Here is a 19299-nt window from a genome sequence, read left to right on the forward strand (position 1 = left end):
CTCCTAAGAGAAACCCATCCAGACCCATTCCCCTACACTATATTTACCCCTGACTAATGCATCTAACACTATGGGCAATTTAGCATGGCCAATTCACCTCACTTGCACATCTTTGGACTCTGGGAGGAAACCAGAGCACCCAGAGTAAACCCACACAGACCTGGGGAGAATGTGCAAACTCCACACAGACAGTCACCCGAGGCAGAAATCCAACCCGGGTCCCTGGCGCTGTGAGGCAGCAGTGCTAACCACTGTTTAGATCAAGTTCACGATCAATTGCCTGAAGACACTTGACGTATATACTCACAAGTGAGTGAGGTCCTGGGTGAGATGCTACTGTAGTCTGAACCAAGTTCAAAATTGTTCATTTACCTCAGGCACACATTGGCAATAGGTAGGGGAACTGGTTTTAAAACATTCTATTGGATGAGGTGAGGTGGGTGAATCCCTATTTGACAATCGAATTATATTTCTCTCCTCTCTTTGGTTTAACAGATGCAACTCCTGAGCACAGATTTTCTCAGTGGGTATAAACAGCTACGGTTGGCACACTTGGCACTCAGCTTTATTACAATGGGCTATGTGTGGCAGGAGGGAGAACACAACATTGCAAAGGTTTGAAGGAATATCTCTCATGTTAATATTCAATTTGAAGTCAGTCTATGCTGAGATCTGGCAGTGAAACCACTTCACAACCTTTCAAATTCTGACAAATGTTAACCATAAATCATTTCTGTTTTTCGTTAAACACAGAAATTTTCTGGAAGAAGGGAATTTAACAAACTGGGAGAAGCAAAACTTGCAGAAATATATGCTTCACCAAGGCCTTGCATTTTCTTGTCTTCATACCTTTCTTCCATTTAATTTTGGCTTGCTTTCTCTGGGCATAATTATAGGTCAATGATCTGTTCAGAGAAATCTCCAACGGTCATACCCTTTTCAGGCTATAGAAAGATATGGACGGCAGGTTTAGAGCAAGTCTTGGTCCAAACAACGGTTGTTCTTTGGACAACAGCAGCTCTGATAGATCTCAAACTCGTAATATCATCAGCTCTCTTTATGTTTACTGACATCACAAGATAAGCTCTGCCCATCGGGATAGAAAAGACAGTTCCTGGGAGGAGCTAACCAATTGTTCAAATGCAAGTAAAATTTGCAGTTGATGGAAATCTGAATTAAAAACAGGAAGTCCAACACCATCTGTAGAGTGAGAAACAGAGTTAACATTTCAAATCTAGTAATACTCTTCTGCCAGCTGTTCAGATGTTGTTATTTTAGTGCTCAGTTTATGCAGCCAACAGTAATATGGACTTAATCTTAAGAGGAGCTTGATGCCTCACAAGAAACAAACATGTAACTCAAGTGTAATGTTGCTAGGATGAAGTAGAATGTAATAAACCTTTACTGATTAGATTAGATTCCCCACAGTGTGGAAACAGGCCCTTCGGCCCAACCAGTCCACACTGACCCTCTAAAACGTAACCCACCCAGACCCATTTCCCTCTGACTAATGCACCTAACACTATGGGCAATTTAGCATGACCAATTCACCTGACCTGCACATCTTTGGATTGTGGGAGGAAACCAGAGCACCTGGGGGAAACCCACGCTGACACAGGGAGAATGTGCAAACTCCACACAGACAGTCACCCGAGGCTGGAAATAAACCTGGGACCCAAGTGCTGTGAGGCAGCAGTGCTAACTGCTGAGCCACCGTGCTGCCCTTTACTGTTAATTAAGATAGAGCTTACCTTTTGCTGAAGACTTTGCATGGTTATCATTCGCACTATGATATCAGTAGTACAGACGAATTCCACTAAGAGCACTGGTGGCAGCAGTGAATCTACTCACACTATCTCAGATGTTACAAGTGGACTTGATCAGAACATACTCAATGACTGATTAATTACAGGCAATTAATCATTCTGTTAATCCAGTAGTTTGATGAATGGTATTGTTTGAATTCTGGGAACAGCTAATGATTGAAAGAGAATTTTTTTGAAAGAAGAGCCTGTAAACATCATGTAGATAATTTCCCAAAAATGATTATTTCCAGGTATTACTTCAACTGTGTTGCAACCTTGTACATAAACAAAATCACATGTCCAGATTCAACAATTTGCATTTATTTAACATCTGTAAAGTTTAAAGAAAAGTCCCATGGCATAACTAAAATAAATAGGAAACTGAAGAAGTTCAGATGAGGAAAGGCGAACACAAAATTTGTCAAAAACTGGATATAAGGAGACTTTTAAGTGAAGAAAGTGCAAAATGCAGAAAAAAATTCCAAAGCATAGAGCCTAGAAAGCTGAAGGGTACTTCACTGGCAATAAAGGATTACTTTCTAACCCTTGGGATTGATGGGGAGTCTGGAATTAGGGGTCATGGTCTCAGGTCAAGGGGTCTACCATTTCAGAGTCAGATTTTCTTTTTCACTCAGAAGATTGGGGATCTTTGAAACAGTCAACCCAGAGGCTGTAGTTAATCAGTCACTTAGTGATTAAGAGATCAATAGATTTTAGGATGCCAAGAGAAATGTGGATACAGCTGGAAAGTAAAATTGAGATGGAGATCATTTATGATTGTACTGAATGGCAAAGCAGGCTTGAGAGGCTGAATGGCCTACTCATGTTCTTACTTCTCATGATCTTATTTATTTTCAATCCTAGGTACTGCCCAAGAGCCTTGCAGTGCCATACTGTGAAGTGTCCAAAATCCTTGGGCTACCGCCTATCTTAGTTCATGCAGACTGTGTTTTAACAAATTGGAAGAAAAAAGATGCCAATGGGTAAGAACTTTGATTCTGCCATTCACATGCAGATTATGGGCATTCATTTCCCTCTTGCTGTAGTTCTGGCAACAGTGAGAAAGTTTTGCAGGAACGAAAAAAGCACAATGTTGCGTTGAGAACATTTTGTCCGATTTTCCATTTCAGCTTGAAATGGCAATTTCAGAATTTTGCTGTGGAGGGTTGACTACCTTGTTTCCATCTCATTAAGACCTCAAATGGCATAACTCATACGCCACTTCTAATTGTCCTCTAATTTCCAGTCAAACAGACAGCACAAATTCCTGGTATGTAAATCAGAGTGGGTATAAGATGGTAGCAGCTCACTGAATGCAGGCAAGTGGGACTACTTTAGTTTGGGAACTTGGTCGGCATAGACTAGTTGGACTGAATGGTCTGTTTTCATGCTGTATGACTCAATCCCAGCTGCCATCCAATTTTGTCTTCAGCAATTTTGTCACTGGATCCCCATGAATGCCACCCTCTTCCTTCCACATAAGTTGCCTCAGCCTCACCATATCATCATGCCTATTGTTCAACCAACATAGCCACCACTTCAACACTTTGTCTTGCATCTCATAGGCACTTACTACTTGCATGATTCTGCCAGGTCTCTTTGTACAAGGGGTTACACATGTATCTCCACAAGATGCTTCTTATGATGTTTGCTTGCTTTCTTAGTGTTTATTCAATTTGTGTTGTCCTACAACATTCTAACCTCTGTATACTTTGTATCCTTTTTTAGCATACAGAGTTTTCAGTGCTCATTCACAGGCTGCAGGCCACTGTGGCTTACATTACTTTCTAAGACAGAGGGAGAGGCTGGCAGCTTGTCATGGTGGGAAGCACCAAATTGTCATGAATCAGGGATGGACATGTTGTTCTATGGAACCAGGCTACATCAATGTCATAACTGTAGCATGTGCTATCAGGTTTTCCAATAAACACTGCCTGTGCTTCAAGTGAATGGCATGTGTCAAAGTCATTGGGAGCATGTGCCATTGTGTCAAGAGGCAGAGACAGAAAATATGCTTCTCACCTTGTGACTGGGTCATTTTTGTTCAGACCTAAAATGAAGCCTATTGGAATATTTCCTCCAATGTATTACTCTCATATAACTGTGACAAAGAGACAACTTTTTTCAGATGAATCACAGTTCAGTATTACTGTGCAATCTGTAGATCCTAGAGTAACAGAGCCATTAGGCATGGAAACAGACCCTTCGGTCCAACAAACCATTTTCCCAAACTAAACTAGTCCCAGCTGCTTGCACTTGTCCCATATCCTGCCAAACCTTTCCTATTTATGCATTTATCCAACTGTCTTCTAAACGTTGTAACTGTACTTCCATCTACCACTTTCTCTGGCAGTTCCTACCACAAATGAACCACTGCCTGTGTAAAGAAAAGTTACCCCTCGTGTCCTTTATAGATCTTTCTCCTCTTACCATCAAACATGCCTCCTAGGTTTGAACTTACCTCATCCTTGGGAAAAGACCCTTGTCATTCACTTTGTTTCTGCTCCTCATGATTTTATAAACCTAAATAAAGTCACCCCTCAACTTCATATGCTCCAGCGGAAAACAAATTCAGTCTATTTTATCTCAAACCCTCCATTTCCAGCAATATCTTGATAAATATTTTCAGAAACATCTCCAGTTTAATAGTGGCCTTGAAATAACAGGGTGACCAGAATTGCACATAATATTTCAAAAAGGACCTCACCAACATCCTATCCGAACTCAATGTGAACATCCAGCTCCTATATTCAAAGGTGTGAGTAATGAAGGCAAGCATATTAAATGCCTTCTGAACCATCCTGTCTACATGTGACACAAATGTCAAAGAATTATGCACCTAAATCCCAAGGTGTCTCTGTTCCACAACACTACCCAGGGCACTACCACCTATCAACTGTACTACCAATTTTGGTGTCATCTGCAAACTTACTAACCATGCCTCCTATATTCTCATTGAAATCATTTATATAAATTACAAACAAAACTGGACCCAGTACCGATATGTGGAACACTGCTGGTCACAGGCTTCCAATCTAAAAAACAACCCTCAACCACCACCCTCTATTTCTTAACATAAAGACAATTTTGTATCCAATTGGCAAGCTCACCCAAATCACATGTGACCTAACTTTACTAGTTAGTCGACCATGTGGGAGGCTTTACTGAAATTTAAATAAACAATGTCTACCACTCTGCCCTCATCAATATTTTTGGCTACTTCTTTAAAAAAACTCAATTAAGTTTGTGAGGCACAATTTTCCTGGCACAAAACCATGCTGACTGTCCCTAATCAATCTATGCTTCTCCAAATGCCTGTACATACTATCTTTCAGAATCATCTCCAACAACTTCATAGAATCATAGAATCCCTATAGTATGGAAGCAGGCCATTCAGCCCATCGAGTCTACACTGACCCCTCTGAAGAACCTTTCACCTATAACCAGCTGCCCTACCCTATCCCTGCAATCCTACATTTCTCATAGCTAATCCACCTAACCTGCACATTCCTGGATAGCTTGGGCAATTTAGCATGGCCAATTCACGTAACATGCACATCTTTAGACTGTGGCAGGAAACTGGAGCACCTGGACAAAACCCATGCAGACACGGGGAGAATGTGCAAACGCTACACAGATAGCCACCTAAGGGTGGAATCAAACCCGTGTCTCTGGCACTGTGAGGCAGAAGCGCTAACCACTGAGCCATTTTGCCACCCTTACCAATCACCAAGGTCAGATTCACAGGTCTATCATTTCCAGGCTTCTCCTATAGCCTTTCTTAAATAATGGCACAATGTTAGCCACCCATCAGTCCTCTGGTACTTTACCCATTCTTATAGATGATATATATTTCTGCTAGGCACCCTGTAATTCCTTCCCTATCTTCCCTCAATGTCCTGGGATACACTTGATCAGGTCCTGGAGAGTTATCTATCTTTGTGTTTTTTGAAACCTCCGGCTAATCCTCTTCTGTAATGTGAACTTTTTTGAAAACATCAATATTTATTTCCCTGAGTTCTCCAGCCTTTATTTCTTTCTCAATAGTAAAAACTGATGCAAAATATTCATTTAATATCTCTCCCATTCCCTGAAGTTCAACACAAAGACAACCTAGTTGATTTTTGAGTGGTCCTCCTCTCTCTTGTTGCTCTCTTGCTCTTAATACATGTGTAGGATCTTTTTGGATTATCTTTAACCTCATGTGCCAAGGCTATCTCACATCCCCTCATGTGAGGTTAGGGACTGAGGAAGTCCTGACTTTCATTACTTCATCTGAATTGGTTTTGAGAAATGCTTATGTGAATAATTGATAGGAAAGGTTTGGGCAAATCCATTCCTTGTTGCACTTTCCTCCGGTGGCTCACAATATGTCCTGGTTTGTGATGTGTTCACATTAATTAGAAACATGAAGATATAACAAATAAGAGCAGGAGTTGGCCATTCAGCCAACTGAACCTGCTCCTCCATTTAAGTTGGTTATGGCTGATTCTCTATCTCAACACAACACTCCTTGATGATTTTAGGATATAGAAATCTACCTATTTCTTCCTTAAATATAGGCCAGTAACTTCACCACCATACTATGCTGTATTAGAAAATTCCACAGGTTCACCATCCTCTGAGTGAAGAACTTTCTCCTCACCTCAGTCATAAATAGTCCACCCTTTAGTTTGAGACTCTAACCCTTTGTTCCAGAGTCCCATGGCCAGAAAGAACATCATCCTCCATCCAGTCTGTCTAGCCCTCTCACAATTATATATAATTCATTGAGAACCTTTCTCATTCTTCTAAACTCCAGTGAATATAGGCCTAGTTGACCCAATCTCTTCACATACAACAATGCTATCATCCCAGCAATTAGTCTGCCAAACCTTCACTACACACCCCTTCTGGCAAGTATATCCTTTCTGAGATAAGGAGACCAAAACAGTGCACAAACCTCCAGGTGTTATCTCTTCAAAGCCCTTTGCACTGCAGCAAGATATCGTTACTTATGCATATAAATCCCCTTGCACCAAAAGCCAACATATGATTTGCCTTCCTATTTCCTTGCTGCATCTGCATGTTTTCTTTCAAAGCCTGGTTTACAACAACACCTGGATTCCTTTGCATATCAACATTGCCCAATCTATCAAATTAAATAATAATTTGTCATTCTGTATTCCCCGTCAAAATGGATAACTTGACATTTGTACATGCTTTGCTGCATTTGCTATGTATTTGTTTGCACAATCAAATTGTCTAAACTGCACTGAAATCTTTTTATTTTCTCATAACACTCATAATTTTTATTTTATATACTCTTTTTATATTATCAGCAAATTTGGAAATATTGCCTTTGACTTGCTCAATGAAATAGTTGATACCTTTCAGGATAGCTGGGGCTCAGTCACAGATCTGGTACCATACTAACCAAGATTTTCCATTCTGAAATAGTCCCATTTATCCCTACTCTCTATTACCTGTCTGCTATTCAAATCTCAGTCTCTGACAGATTTTATTCTCAATCCCATGTGCTTTAATCTTGCACACTTCATCTTACATGAGACATTATTGTGACTACAAATTCATGTGACTTTCCATATTAAAATTATCACTTTCATATTTTAAAAAATATGTAAATTTGTGACGGCTGCTAACTTTGCTTTGTAATGTAAACTGCAGAAAATGTTAAAACTTTTTTTTCTTTTCACATCAATCTTTGATGACTATTTCCAGGACAATGGAGCTGAGGTAAGTGCAATGCTGATCTTTTCTCCTTCTAAATTATGCCATTTAAGTTAGGAATAGATGTAAGCAGACACTGTAATGACAGAATTAAAAGCCTCCTATCAAATCTGAGGCAGATGCAACTCTCCTTTCTTTGCTGCAGTTCAGTGAAAATAAGTCTACAACTAGTTAATTTCCTTTCTGGTGGATAAAGTGTCTTTAAAATGCTGAGATAGTGATATAATAATTAGTTTTCTTCATTTGGCATGTTGGGGTTTACTCAAATAGCTTTGGGCTTTGGAACTAAATTTTCAGAATTTTCGATTTGGAAATAAAAATGGGTCAAGTCAGGTCTGTGGTCACTACATTATCGTGGTTTTTGCCAGAAAGAACTGTAGGCCTAATAGTCTTTTACCATATTTCATGTTTTCTCAAATTGTAAAGAAAAATTTGACATTTTATTGCAATTTTAAGTGTGTAGCAGTTTCCATCTGCTAGTGTGGAGAGGAAACACAACTCCATCTCAGGAGGTTTACCGACACAAATTTATCAAACAGCAGATGAACATGAATTTAGGCCTGTTTTCGTTTGCAAATTTGAAGCTTCGTTTGATGTATTTTTTTAAGAATACATGAATGCAGCTCTTGGATGAATCCATTAATTCCCAAATCAGATGAAAAGAATTTAAGACTCCTTTTTCTGCTGGATGGTAAAGGTCCAAACTCTGATAGGTTTGAGAAGTGTAAATTTACTTAAGGGCCTGTTTCTATGCTGTGTGACTCTATGACCCTGGATTATAGATTAATCTGCGCACAACCTGGAAACAGTCAGCATTGCGCTTTTATTTTTTGTGCCTTATAAACGTCATCAAAGAATGATACTTATTCTGATAGCAGAATAGAATATCAGAATGAGGTGTGATAATAGTGTGAGTCATTGTCATAGAATCTCAGAGCATGGAAACAGATTCTTTAGTATAACTCATCCATGCCAACCATGCATCCCAGTTGCCTGTATTTGGCCCATGTCCCTCTAAACCTTTCCTATTCATGTGCCTGTCCAAATGCCTTTTAAATGTTGTATTTGTATGCACCTCATCCACTTTGTCTGGCAGCTTGTTTCATACACACATCACCTTTGGTGTGAAAAAATTGTCCCTCTGGTCCCTTTTAAATCTTTCCCCTCTCACCTTAAACCTATGCCCTCTAGTTCTGGAATCCTTATCCTGGGAACATTATCTTGGCTATTCACCTTATCCAAGACATTCAATGATTTATACACTTCTTCAAGGTCACACTCAGCTTCTGACGCTCCATGTAAAAAAATTCTCAGCCTATTCAGCCTCTCCTTAAAGCTCAAACCCTTGAGCCCTGGCAACATCCTTGTAAATGTTTTCTGTACTCTGTCCAGTTTAATAACATCCTTCCTATAGCTGGGAGACCAGAATTGTACACAATGTTCTGAAAGTGGTCTTCCCAATGTCTTGGACAGCCGTAACATACGTCCCAACTCCTGTATTCAATACTCTCTCAGATGAAGATAAGCGTGCCAAACACCTTCTTCACCACCCTGTCTATTTATGACCCCACTTTCAAGGAATTATGCACCTGCAACCCTAGGTCTCTCTATTAGACAACACTCTCTAGGCTCTACCATTAACAATGTAAGTCGTGCCCTAGTTTGTCATACGAACACCTCATATTTATTTAAATGAAACTGGACCTGCCACTCCTCAGTTCAATAGCTTAGGTCATCAAGATCTCTATGTACACTTCGATAAGCTTCTTCGCTGTCCAATTTATGAACAATTCTGGGGCCATCTGCAAACTTACTGACCACGTCTCCTGTATTCTCATCCATATAGTTTATATAAATGATGAACATCAGTGGACCTAACACCACACTACTGGTCACAGACCTCCAGTCTGAACATCAACCCTCTTCCAACACCCTCTGTCTCCTTCCATCAAGCCAATTTTATGTCTAATTGGCTAGCTTTCCTTGTATGCCATGTGATTTAACCTTACTAATCAGTCAGCCATGCAGAACTTTATCAAAGGCCATGCTAAACTCCATGTCGACAACGTCTTCTGGGTAACCTCTTCAAAAAACTCAGTCAAGTTTAAAGGGCCCTATTCTCTCTTAAGAGATTTTTTATTCATTTCTCTTGAGTGTCATGTCATTTCTATTATTCATGCTATCCTATATTAGGCAAGAGTCTTCAGCTTGACTGAATCTGCCCTATAATAATTATCTGCTGCAAATCTGGTTATCTGGCTACCGAGACTGGTTGGTTGTACGAGTTGTTGATAAAAATGGGGACATATCTTTGTACTCACACATGTCAAGTATGATGTCCTTCATGTACATCCTGTGAGTTTGAGCAGGAGTGGAATTTTCAGAGGTGTATATCTAGTATGATCTGGAGAATACAACTGAAACAAGAGAGCCCATCTTGGGAGAAAGTGAGGACTGCAGATGCTGGAGACCAGAGTTGAAAAGTGTGGTGCTGGAAAAACACAGCAGGCCAGGCAGCATCCGAAGAGCAGGAGAAATGACGTTTTGGGCATTCCTGAAGAAGGGCTTATGCCAGATACGTCGATTCTCCTGCTCCTCGGATGCTGCCTGGCCTGCTGTGTTTTTCCAGTACCTTACTTTACAGCCCATCTTGGGATCCATGCTACAAAGGCAAACATGACCACAGCAAGTATCAACAATTTATTGCAAAGATGATCCTGTGGAAATTAAAACATTGATTTATGACACAAAAGTTGGAAGGAATTCTCTGTCTCTGCTGTGTTCAATCCCAGGATCCTTCATGTTGAATGCTAAAATTATCCATGTCTCCAGTACTGGCATTTATCATCCGGGCAGGCATGAAGTCACGTCAAGAAATCTTGATGGTTCTGAAGAAGAGTCACTGGGTTTGAAATGTTAACTCTACTTTTTTCCCACACAGATGCTGCCAGACCTGCTAAGTTTCTCCAGCAATTTCTGTTTTTGCTTCAAATTTGCATGTATGAGTATGTTTTTCTCCAATCTACTTTGTTGAATCTTATATCACTAAAAAGGTTTTCACATGCACCACTTTTGAGGTTTCCAGTCTTGCTGTATGATTTCAATTGCTGTTTCCAGAGCATATAGTAAACCAAACCATATGCTGATCTGGATATAGAAAACCGACTTTTCTCTCGAGTACCATTCCACTTCCGAGTGGATCTGATAGTCAATGTTACTACCCTCTTTAGAAACCTGACCTAAAACTAACTTGCCCTTTTGCATTTAATCATTTAAATTTCTCTGATTTTCCCTCTCAGCCCCCTCATATTTTCTGATAAGTTACAGAAAACACTTTCCCATAAGAGCCTCTGCTCAACATGTTATAATTTATATCTTCTCTTGACAAATGCTAACAAACCTGGTAAGAATTATACTGAAAAGAAAAAATGCTGGAAATCAGTGGATCAGGTAGCATCCATGAAGTGAGAGCAACTAAAGTTTTGTGTCTAGATGACTCTTCACCAGAGCTGATGTTAACATATGGAGGGGGGAGCATTCATGCAATAGTGGGGGAGGGGTGATGGAGTGGTGGGGAGAAAGGCTGCTAATACTGCAGATTAAGTGATCAGAATGTGAGAATAGCAAAACAATGCTGTGGAGAAACTGAGGACTGCAGATGCTGGAGATCAGAGTCAAAAAGTGTGACGCTGGAAAAGCGCAGCAAGTCAGGCAGCATCCAAAGCGTGTGAGAGTGATGTTCCATCAGCAATAGGTCTAATGGCCAAACTGAAAAGAACAGTCCCACTGGGGGGGGGGTGGGGGGGTGGGGGAGGGGAGTGAAGACACGGTGAAACAGAGTGCAACAATTACCACCCCCTGAGAAAAAGAACAGGAAATGACATTACCACAGGAAATGACATCACCTACCCAAGGAAATCTAAACACATAAATAGAAAATGGGCCATGCCTCATTGCTTCATCAGGAAACTCACTGATGATGTTACCTAATATGGTGATGAAACACCTGAAAATGAACCTTCCAGCTCAATGAGCAAACCTACATCCAGAACCTCAACCTGAGCTACAAATCTCCTTAGAAAATACAACAATTAAAGCTAAAAGAAAGGAAGAAATGGGAGTGGGGTTCACAATTCAAAGGTGTTGAAGTCAATATTAAGACCAGAAGGTTATAAAGTGCCAAATCTGAAAATGAGATGTTATTCCTCCAGTTTGTGGTGTGATTCACTGGAGAATTGTAGCATGCCACAGACAGATAAGTGGGAATGAGAGTAGGCAGGATGCTCTGTTAAAATGACTGGCTATGGAAAGGTCGGGGTTGTGCTTGCACACTGACTGGAGGTTTTTGATTAGATTAGATTACATTACAGTGTGGAAACAGGCCCTTCGGCCCAACAAGTCCACACCGACCCGCCGAAGCGAAACCCACCCATACCCCTACATTTACCCCTTACCTAACACTACAGGCAATTTAGCATGGCCAATTCACCTGACTCTGCACATCTTTTGGACTGTGGGAGGAAACCGGAGCACCCGGAGGAAACCCACGCAGACACGGGGAGAACGTGCAAACTCCACACAGTCAGTCGCCTGAGGCGGGAATTGAACCCGGGTCTCAGGCGCTGTGAGGCAGCAGTGCTAACCACTGTGCCACCGTGCCGCCAAGGTGTTCTGCAAAGCGGTCACCCAATCTGTGTTTGGCTTCTCCAATTTGGAGGAGGCCACACTAGGTGCAGTGAATGCAGTGGATCAGACTGGAGGAGATACAGGTGAAATGTTGCCTCACCAGGAAAGATCATTGAGGTCTTTGGATGGTTAGCAGGACGGAAGTGAAGGCGCAGGTGTTGCATCTTCTGCGAAGGTGCTATGGGAAGCATGGAGGGGTGTTGGTGGTCGAGAAATGGACTAAGGTATCCTGGAGGGAACATTCCCTGCAAAATGCCAACAGGGGAGTGAAGGGAAGGTGCATTTGGTGGTTGCATTCTCCAGGAATTATCTTGCTTTTTATTTAACAATTCTAAAGCTTGCTGTTTTTCATTTGATATTTTCATGTTTTGTGACTTGAAACCTAACCTCTTCTTTTCTCCTGTCCATGCTCTTTCTCTTACTGTTAATTTGAGTGTTTGAAAATTATATAAATCATCTCTTCAAAGAAGTTTCATCCCAGTTATCTTCAGTGTAAAGGATGTACAACAAACTGAAAAGGTTAAAACTGCAAGGATAAGATCTGTAAATCAGAACGTGGCAAACTGTATTGAGAATTGAAAACAACCTGTCACAGAAAGGTTTGATATTCTGAGCTTTTAAGTTGCGACTTTGCGTGGCCATTAGATGGTAATACATTTCTTTCAGAAATTTGGACATTATCTTCAAATTGCCAGGAGGCGACAGCATTAAAGGATTCTTCCTGGTGACACTCAAGGTGGAACTGGCAGCTGTACAAGGCATCAAGGTACATAAAATAAACATAAACATGTTGCAAGATCCAAGTAGAAGTGTTCTGCATGTTCAAAGGGTATGTTGGGATATTACTGAGATTCTAAAACTGTGTAAAATCTACCAGCAATTTACTGTTTAAGTTGGTTTCCAGGATCTATTTTCTGGGTTGGTTAGCTCAGATGGCTAGCCAGTTCATTTACAACACAGAGTGATACCAGCAGAGTGGGTTCAATTCACACAATGCCTGTGGTTACCATGAAGGACACTCTTCAGCCTCTCCCCTTAGCTGAAGTGTGGTGAAGCTCAGGTTTCCACTACCAGCCACCTCTCTCAAAAGAGAACAGCCTGTGCTCTGGTAGGATTATGGTTTAATCTTTTTATTTACTGACCAGAAATACACTGGTTTTCAAATGGCTGACATGATTCATGGCCCAATAAGTATGTTTAAACATACATTTTCTGATATAATGAAGTTTTATCTTCTACATTTCGAAATGGGAGTCAAAGATCTCAATCAATATTGTGTGACTGTCCTGCCTAGATTAGATCCCTCAAATCTCTGCACTGACTGGTTTATGAAAATGTTGTTCACAGGTGCCCATCAATGTCAACCTGGGTTATTGTTCAGAAACAAAGTGACAGTGCCTTCTTTTACACCTGTTCACATTTCTCTCTCCATTAAGGGATGCTAGGCATTCAGTCAAATCCTATGAAGAACAGCAGCACTGAGATTAAACACTTACAAGAACATAAGAAATAGGAGCAGGAAAAGTTAGACAGTCCATTGAGCCCACTCTGCCATTTAATAAAATCACAGATAATATAACACAATCTGTATACTTCAGAATTCCCTCAGTGCTGTAAAATCTGACTGTTTCAGTTTTGATTCAGAGTATTGGCTGCACTGGGTTTGAGAATTTAAATGATTTGCACCCCATCAGTGAAGTAATTTCTCTTCATCTCAGTCCAAAATGACAAGCCCCTCATTATGAGGCAATAAACCATTCTTTTCAAATCTCAGAAATGGAAACAGTTGCTCAGCATCTACTGTTTCACACTCTCCAAGAATTTGTATTTATTCATTCATGGGTTGTTAGCATTGCTGAAAGGGCAGCATTTGTTATCCTTCCCTAACACCCTGTGAGGATATTGTGGTCAGCCACCTTGCTGAACTGCTGCAGTCAATCTAGGGACAATCATGGTGCTGCTTGGGAAAGGGTTCCAGGATTTTGACCCAGCAACAGTGAAGGAACTGTGACATAATTCCAAGTTAAGACAGTGTGTGACTTGTTTAACTTCATGAAAAGAATGTGGTACAACACTGAATCAGCTAGTATTTATTGTCGAGCACTAATTCCTCTGAGGGCAGTTAAGAGTCACCCATGTTGTTTTGGGTCTGGATTCACATGTAGATGAGACTGTTAAGGAATATGCAGAAGACAAATGGACATTTGTGAATGCAATGTATTTTGGCAATAATCAAAACTAATTATTGTCACTATTAAACTAGCTTTTTATTCCAAGTTTTCACGAACTTCAAATCTTATCATCTTCCATGGTCAGAACATTTGCCTGGGATGCTATATTTCTAGTTGAAACTTTATTGCTGGAACAGCACAGCAGGTCAGGCAGCATCCAGGGAACAGGAGATTCGACGTTTCGGGCAAAGGCCCTTCTTCAGGAATGAGCCTGTGCCCGAAACGTCGAATCTCCTGTTCCCTGGATGCTGCCTGACCTGCTGTGCTGTTCCAGCAATAAAGTTTCAACTTTGATCTCCAGCATCTGCAGACCTCACTTTCTCCATGCTATATTTCTAGACCAGTGACATTACCACTGCACCACTGCTTCCCCAATGAGAGGGGATACTCGCAGGTGCTGCATTGTCTTCTTAAATGTTACAGGTTCAAGGTTTGGAAGGATCTGTTGAAGGAAGCTTGGCAAGTTGCTGAAATGCATCTTGTGCATGGTACACACTGCCACTGATGTGTGTTTTTAGTGGAGGGAGTAAATGGTGAAGGTGGTGATAGGGTGCCAATAAAATAAGTGGCTTTATTTCTGATGGTGTTGATCTTCCCAAGTGTTATTGGAGCTTCACTCATCCAGGCAAGTAGGAAGTACTCCACCACACTTCTGACTTGTACCCTCTGTATGATATTCTAAGCCTTTGACTTGCTTTGGAAGCTACAAAAGCTAGCCCAGTTCAGTTTCTGCTCATACACCCAAGATGTTGATTATGGAATCTATGATATAAATGTTCTTAAATGTCAAAGGGAGATAATTAGATTTTCTTTTATTGGAGATGGCCATTGCATGGCCCTTTGGCCATAAATATGACATTGTTTATTAACCCAAGCCTGAAGTTTATGCCGATCTTGTTGTATTTGGGCACAAACTGCTCCAGTATCTGAAGAGCTGCGAATGACACTGAACACTTTGTAATCAGTAATGAGCATTCCAGCATCTGACCTGTTAATGTAAAGAAGGCCATTAATGAAGCAGTTGAAGATGGTTGGGCCAAGGACACCACCCTAAGGAATTAAGGTGCTCTTGTGGTGCAATAGTAGTGTCTCTACCTCTAAGCCAGGAGGCTTGGGATCAAGTTCTGCCTGCTCCAGAGATGTATCATAACATCCCTAAATAAGCTGCTTAATAATATCCACGCTGAGGAATTCAAAGGAAAAAAGGAGCACCACCTTTCACCTTAGCACACTTTATCAAATGCGTTTTTGAAGTTAGCTATTTTGATTCCATAGCAATAGTTCATCAGATAAATGAAACAATAATTTTCAAAATTGAGTGTATTGAGAAATAATCCAAGGCAATCATGCTTATTCACGCAAGCTGGTTAACATAACTTATTTTACTCTGTAGACGTGTTTAGGACACTCTCTCTTGAAATTGCAGCAAGAACAATCTCCTTGCTTAATGTTATGGTCCTTTTAATTAAGATAGATTAAGTAACAACTGAATTCACTCACTGTAACTTTAACATTTTCTTCATTGATATTAAGATAATAAGCATGATTGCCTTGGATTATCTCTCAATACACTCAATTTTGAAAATTATTGTTTCACTTATCTGATGAACCATTGCTATGGAATCAAACTAGCTAACTTCAAAAATGCATTTGATAAAGTGTTGCACAACAACTTTGAGAGCCAAGTGACAGCTCATGGAATAAAATGGATGGTAGCAACATGGATATGAATTTGATTAATTGCCAGGAAACAAAAAGTAGTGGTTAATAGATAGTTATAGAGTCATTCAGCATAGAAATGGATTATTTTCACACTGGAGCAATGTTTAAAATGAGATCTCCCAGGGTCAGCATGAAGACCTCTTGTTCTTCCTGACTTGCATTAATTAATCAGGCTTTGATTGCAGACCATGCTTACAGAACTGTACTGGACACAGGTTAGTGAAATAGGCAAACAAGTACAGATGAAATTGAATGCAGGGAAGTGTGAAGTAACTCATTGTGGTAGGATAATCATGAAGACAGAATACAAAATACAGGTACAATTCTAAAGGGAGCACGGGGTGGAGAGACATGCATGTCTGTGCACTTAAGTTATTGACGATGGCAGGAGAGGTTGAGAAAACAGCTAACAAAGCATGCAACATATTAGCTATTTTCAATGGGAGTATCATGTATAAAAGCAAATAAATTGTAAAACGTGAGAAAAGCACTGGCTTGGCCTCCAGTGGTGTGTTGCACCCAATTTTGAGTCAGTCTGTAGAGACAGTGCAGAAAAGATTCACAAGATTTCTTTAAGAGATGAGGAACTTTAGTTATCTCGATCTTTTAGAGAAACTGGGACTACTTTCCTTGGAAGAGAAAAATTTTAGACAACATTTGATCAAAATATTCAAAATCATGAGTTTTCTGAACAAGATATGGAGGGAAAAACAGTCCCTTAACCAGGCAGGTCTGCCTTCATTCTTTTTAAATTACTCTTTTTAAGTTGAGCAAATCTGTTTCCAACTCAAGCTTCTCCCTTTCAAGATGAATGCCAAATTCTACCATGTTATGGTCACTGTTTCTGAAGGGGTTTTATACTCTGACATTCATTTGGTCTTGGGTTCATTTTCACCTGAAGATCGTGAATAACAGGGCAGATATTTCAGTTAATTGGAAAAAGCAGCAATGAAGGCAGTAGAGAAATGTTTTCATTCAGCAAATGGTAAGGATCTGGAATGCACTGCTTGAAAGTATGGTGGAGTTCAACTGAGGCATTCAAAAGGGAACTGGATTATTTTCTGAACTGTTTTGGCTGTGTGGAGTTACACTAGGTGAATTGCATTATTAGGAGAGTTGACAAAGGGCTATTGGTCTGACTGGCCTCTTTCTGGTCTGTAATAATTTCTGATTTATCTGAAACTCTGCATGTTCCCCAAGGAAATGCAAGCAACTACAGTAAAACTTCAGTACGGTCTTAGTTAGGGCCATTTGGTTCAAAACTGTAAGTCTAGATTAGAGTGGTGCTGGAAAAGCACAGCAGTTCAGGCAGCATCCGAGGAGCAGTAAAATCGACGTTTCGGGCAAAAGCCCTTCATCAGGAAACTATAATTCTATTCTGCAAAAGTCAAGGCAGAATTTTGGTGAAAACTTTCAAATATAATTATGGTCAATGTAAACAAACATAGGGATGTTTTCAAGGTATTGGTTTTCAACCCAAAAGATTTAATTGACTTGCCAGTAAACTGTACATACACTGTTCACTTGCAAATGTACCTGACCTCATCTATCAGTCACAGTATTAGAGCTACTTCTTAACTTATTTTCAACAGTAGCTTTCTTTTATTTGATGAAATATTTACCTGCAATTCAAGCTCACACCATTTGAAAATAGGAGATGTGTCTAGTACTTAACTTCTCACATTAGAGTATTCGGAGTCTCAATTTGTCATCGTCACAGAGTCATAGAGATGTACAGCATGGAAACAGACCCTGCAGTCCAATCCGTCCATGCTGACCAGATATCCCAACCCAATCTAGTCCCATCTGCCAGCACCTGGCCCATATCCCTCCAAACCTTTCCTATTCATATACCACTCCAAATGCCTCTTAAATGTTGCAATTGTACCAGCCTCCACCACTTCCTCTGGCAGCTCATTCCATACACATTTCTGTGTGGAAATGTTGCCCCATAGGTTTCTTTTATATCTTTCCCCTCTCACCTTAAACCTTTGCCCCTAGTTCTGGACTCCCCAGCCACAGGGAAAAGACTTTGCCTATTCACCCTATCCATGCCCCTCATAATTTTGTAAACCTCTATAAGGTTACCCCTCAGCCTCTGACGCTCCAGGGAAAAGCCCTAGCTTGTTTAGCCTCTCCCTATAGCTCAAATCCTCCAACCCTGGCAACATCCTTGTAAATCTTTTCTGAACCCTTTCAAGTTTCACAACATCTTTCCGATAGGAAGGAGAACAGAAGTGGACGCAATATTCCAACAGTGGCCTAATCAATGTCCTGTACAGCTGCAACATGACATCCCAATTCCTGTACTCAATACTCTGACCAATAATGGAAAACATACCAAACGCCTTCCTCACTATCCTACCTACCTGCGACTCCACATTCAAGGAGCTATGAACCTGCACTCCAAGGTCTCTTTGTTCAGCAACACTCCCTAGCACCTTATCATTAAGTGTAAGATTTGCTTTCTAAGTCCTGCTAAGATTTGCTTTCCCAAAATGCAGCACCTCACACTTATCTGAATTAAACTCCATCTGCCACTTCTCAGCCCATTGGCCAATCTGGTCAAGATCCTGTTGTAATCTGAGGTAACCCTCTTCGCTGTCCACTACACCTCCAATTTTGGTGTCATCCGCAAACTTACTAACTGTACCTCTTATGCTCACATCCAAATGATTTATGTAAATGACAAAAAGTAGAGAGCCCAGCACCAATCCTTGTGGCATGCCACTAGTCACAGGCCTCCAGTCTGAAAAACAACCCTCCACCACCACCCTCTGTCTTCTATTTTTGAGCCAGTTCTGTATCTAAATGGCTAGTTCTCCCTATATTCTGTGAGATCTAACCTTGCTAATCAGTCTCCCATGGGGAACCTTGTTGAATGCCTTACTGAAGTCCATATAGATCACATCTACCACTCTGCCCTCATCAATCCTCTTTGTTACTTCCTCAAAAAACTCAATCAAGTCTGTGAGACATGATTTCCCATGCACAAATCCATGCTGACTATCCCTAATCAGTCCTTGCCTTTCCAAATACATGTACATCCTGTCCCTCAGGATTCCCTCCAACAACAGGCTCACCACCAACATCAGGCTCACTGGTCTATAGTTCCCTGGCTTGTC

General features: G+C 40.6%; 1 protein-coding gene across 2 annotated transcripts in view; it reads left to right on the forward strand.

The window, feature by feature from the left end:
* Window positions 1-19299, forward strand: part of ido1 (indoleamine 2,3-dioxygenase 1) — a 52672-nt gene that overhangs the window by 20286 nt on the left and 13087 nt on the right. Inside the window, exons 3-6 of one of the 2 annotated variants that reach the window (XM_043681474.1) lie at window positions 496-615; window positions 2670-2788; window positions 7527-7541; window positions 12888-12987. In XM_043681474.1, coding sequence (XP_043537409.1) covers window positions 496-615; window positions 2670-2788; window positions 7527-7541; window positions 12888-12987 — 354 coding nt within the window. The remainder of the gene's footprint in view (window positions 1-495; window positions 616-2669; window positions 2789-7526; window positions 7542-12887; window positions 12988-19299) is intronic. The other variant, XM_043681475.1, reaches the window with a different exon arrangement.

The sequence above is a fragment of the Chiloscyllium plagiosum genome, chromosome 42 (genome assembly GCF_004010195.1).
Source record: "Chiloscyllium plagiosum isolate BGI_BamShark_2017 chromosome 42, ASM401019v2, whole genome shotgun sequence".
Classification (NCBI taxonomy): domain Eukaryota; kingdom Metazoa; phylum Chordata; class Chondrichthyes; order Orectolobiformes; family Hemiscylliidae; genus Chiloscyllium; species Chiloscyllium plagiosum.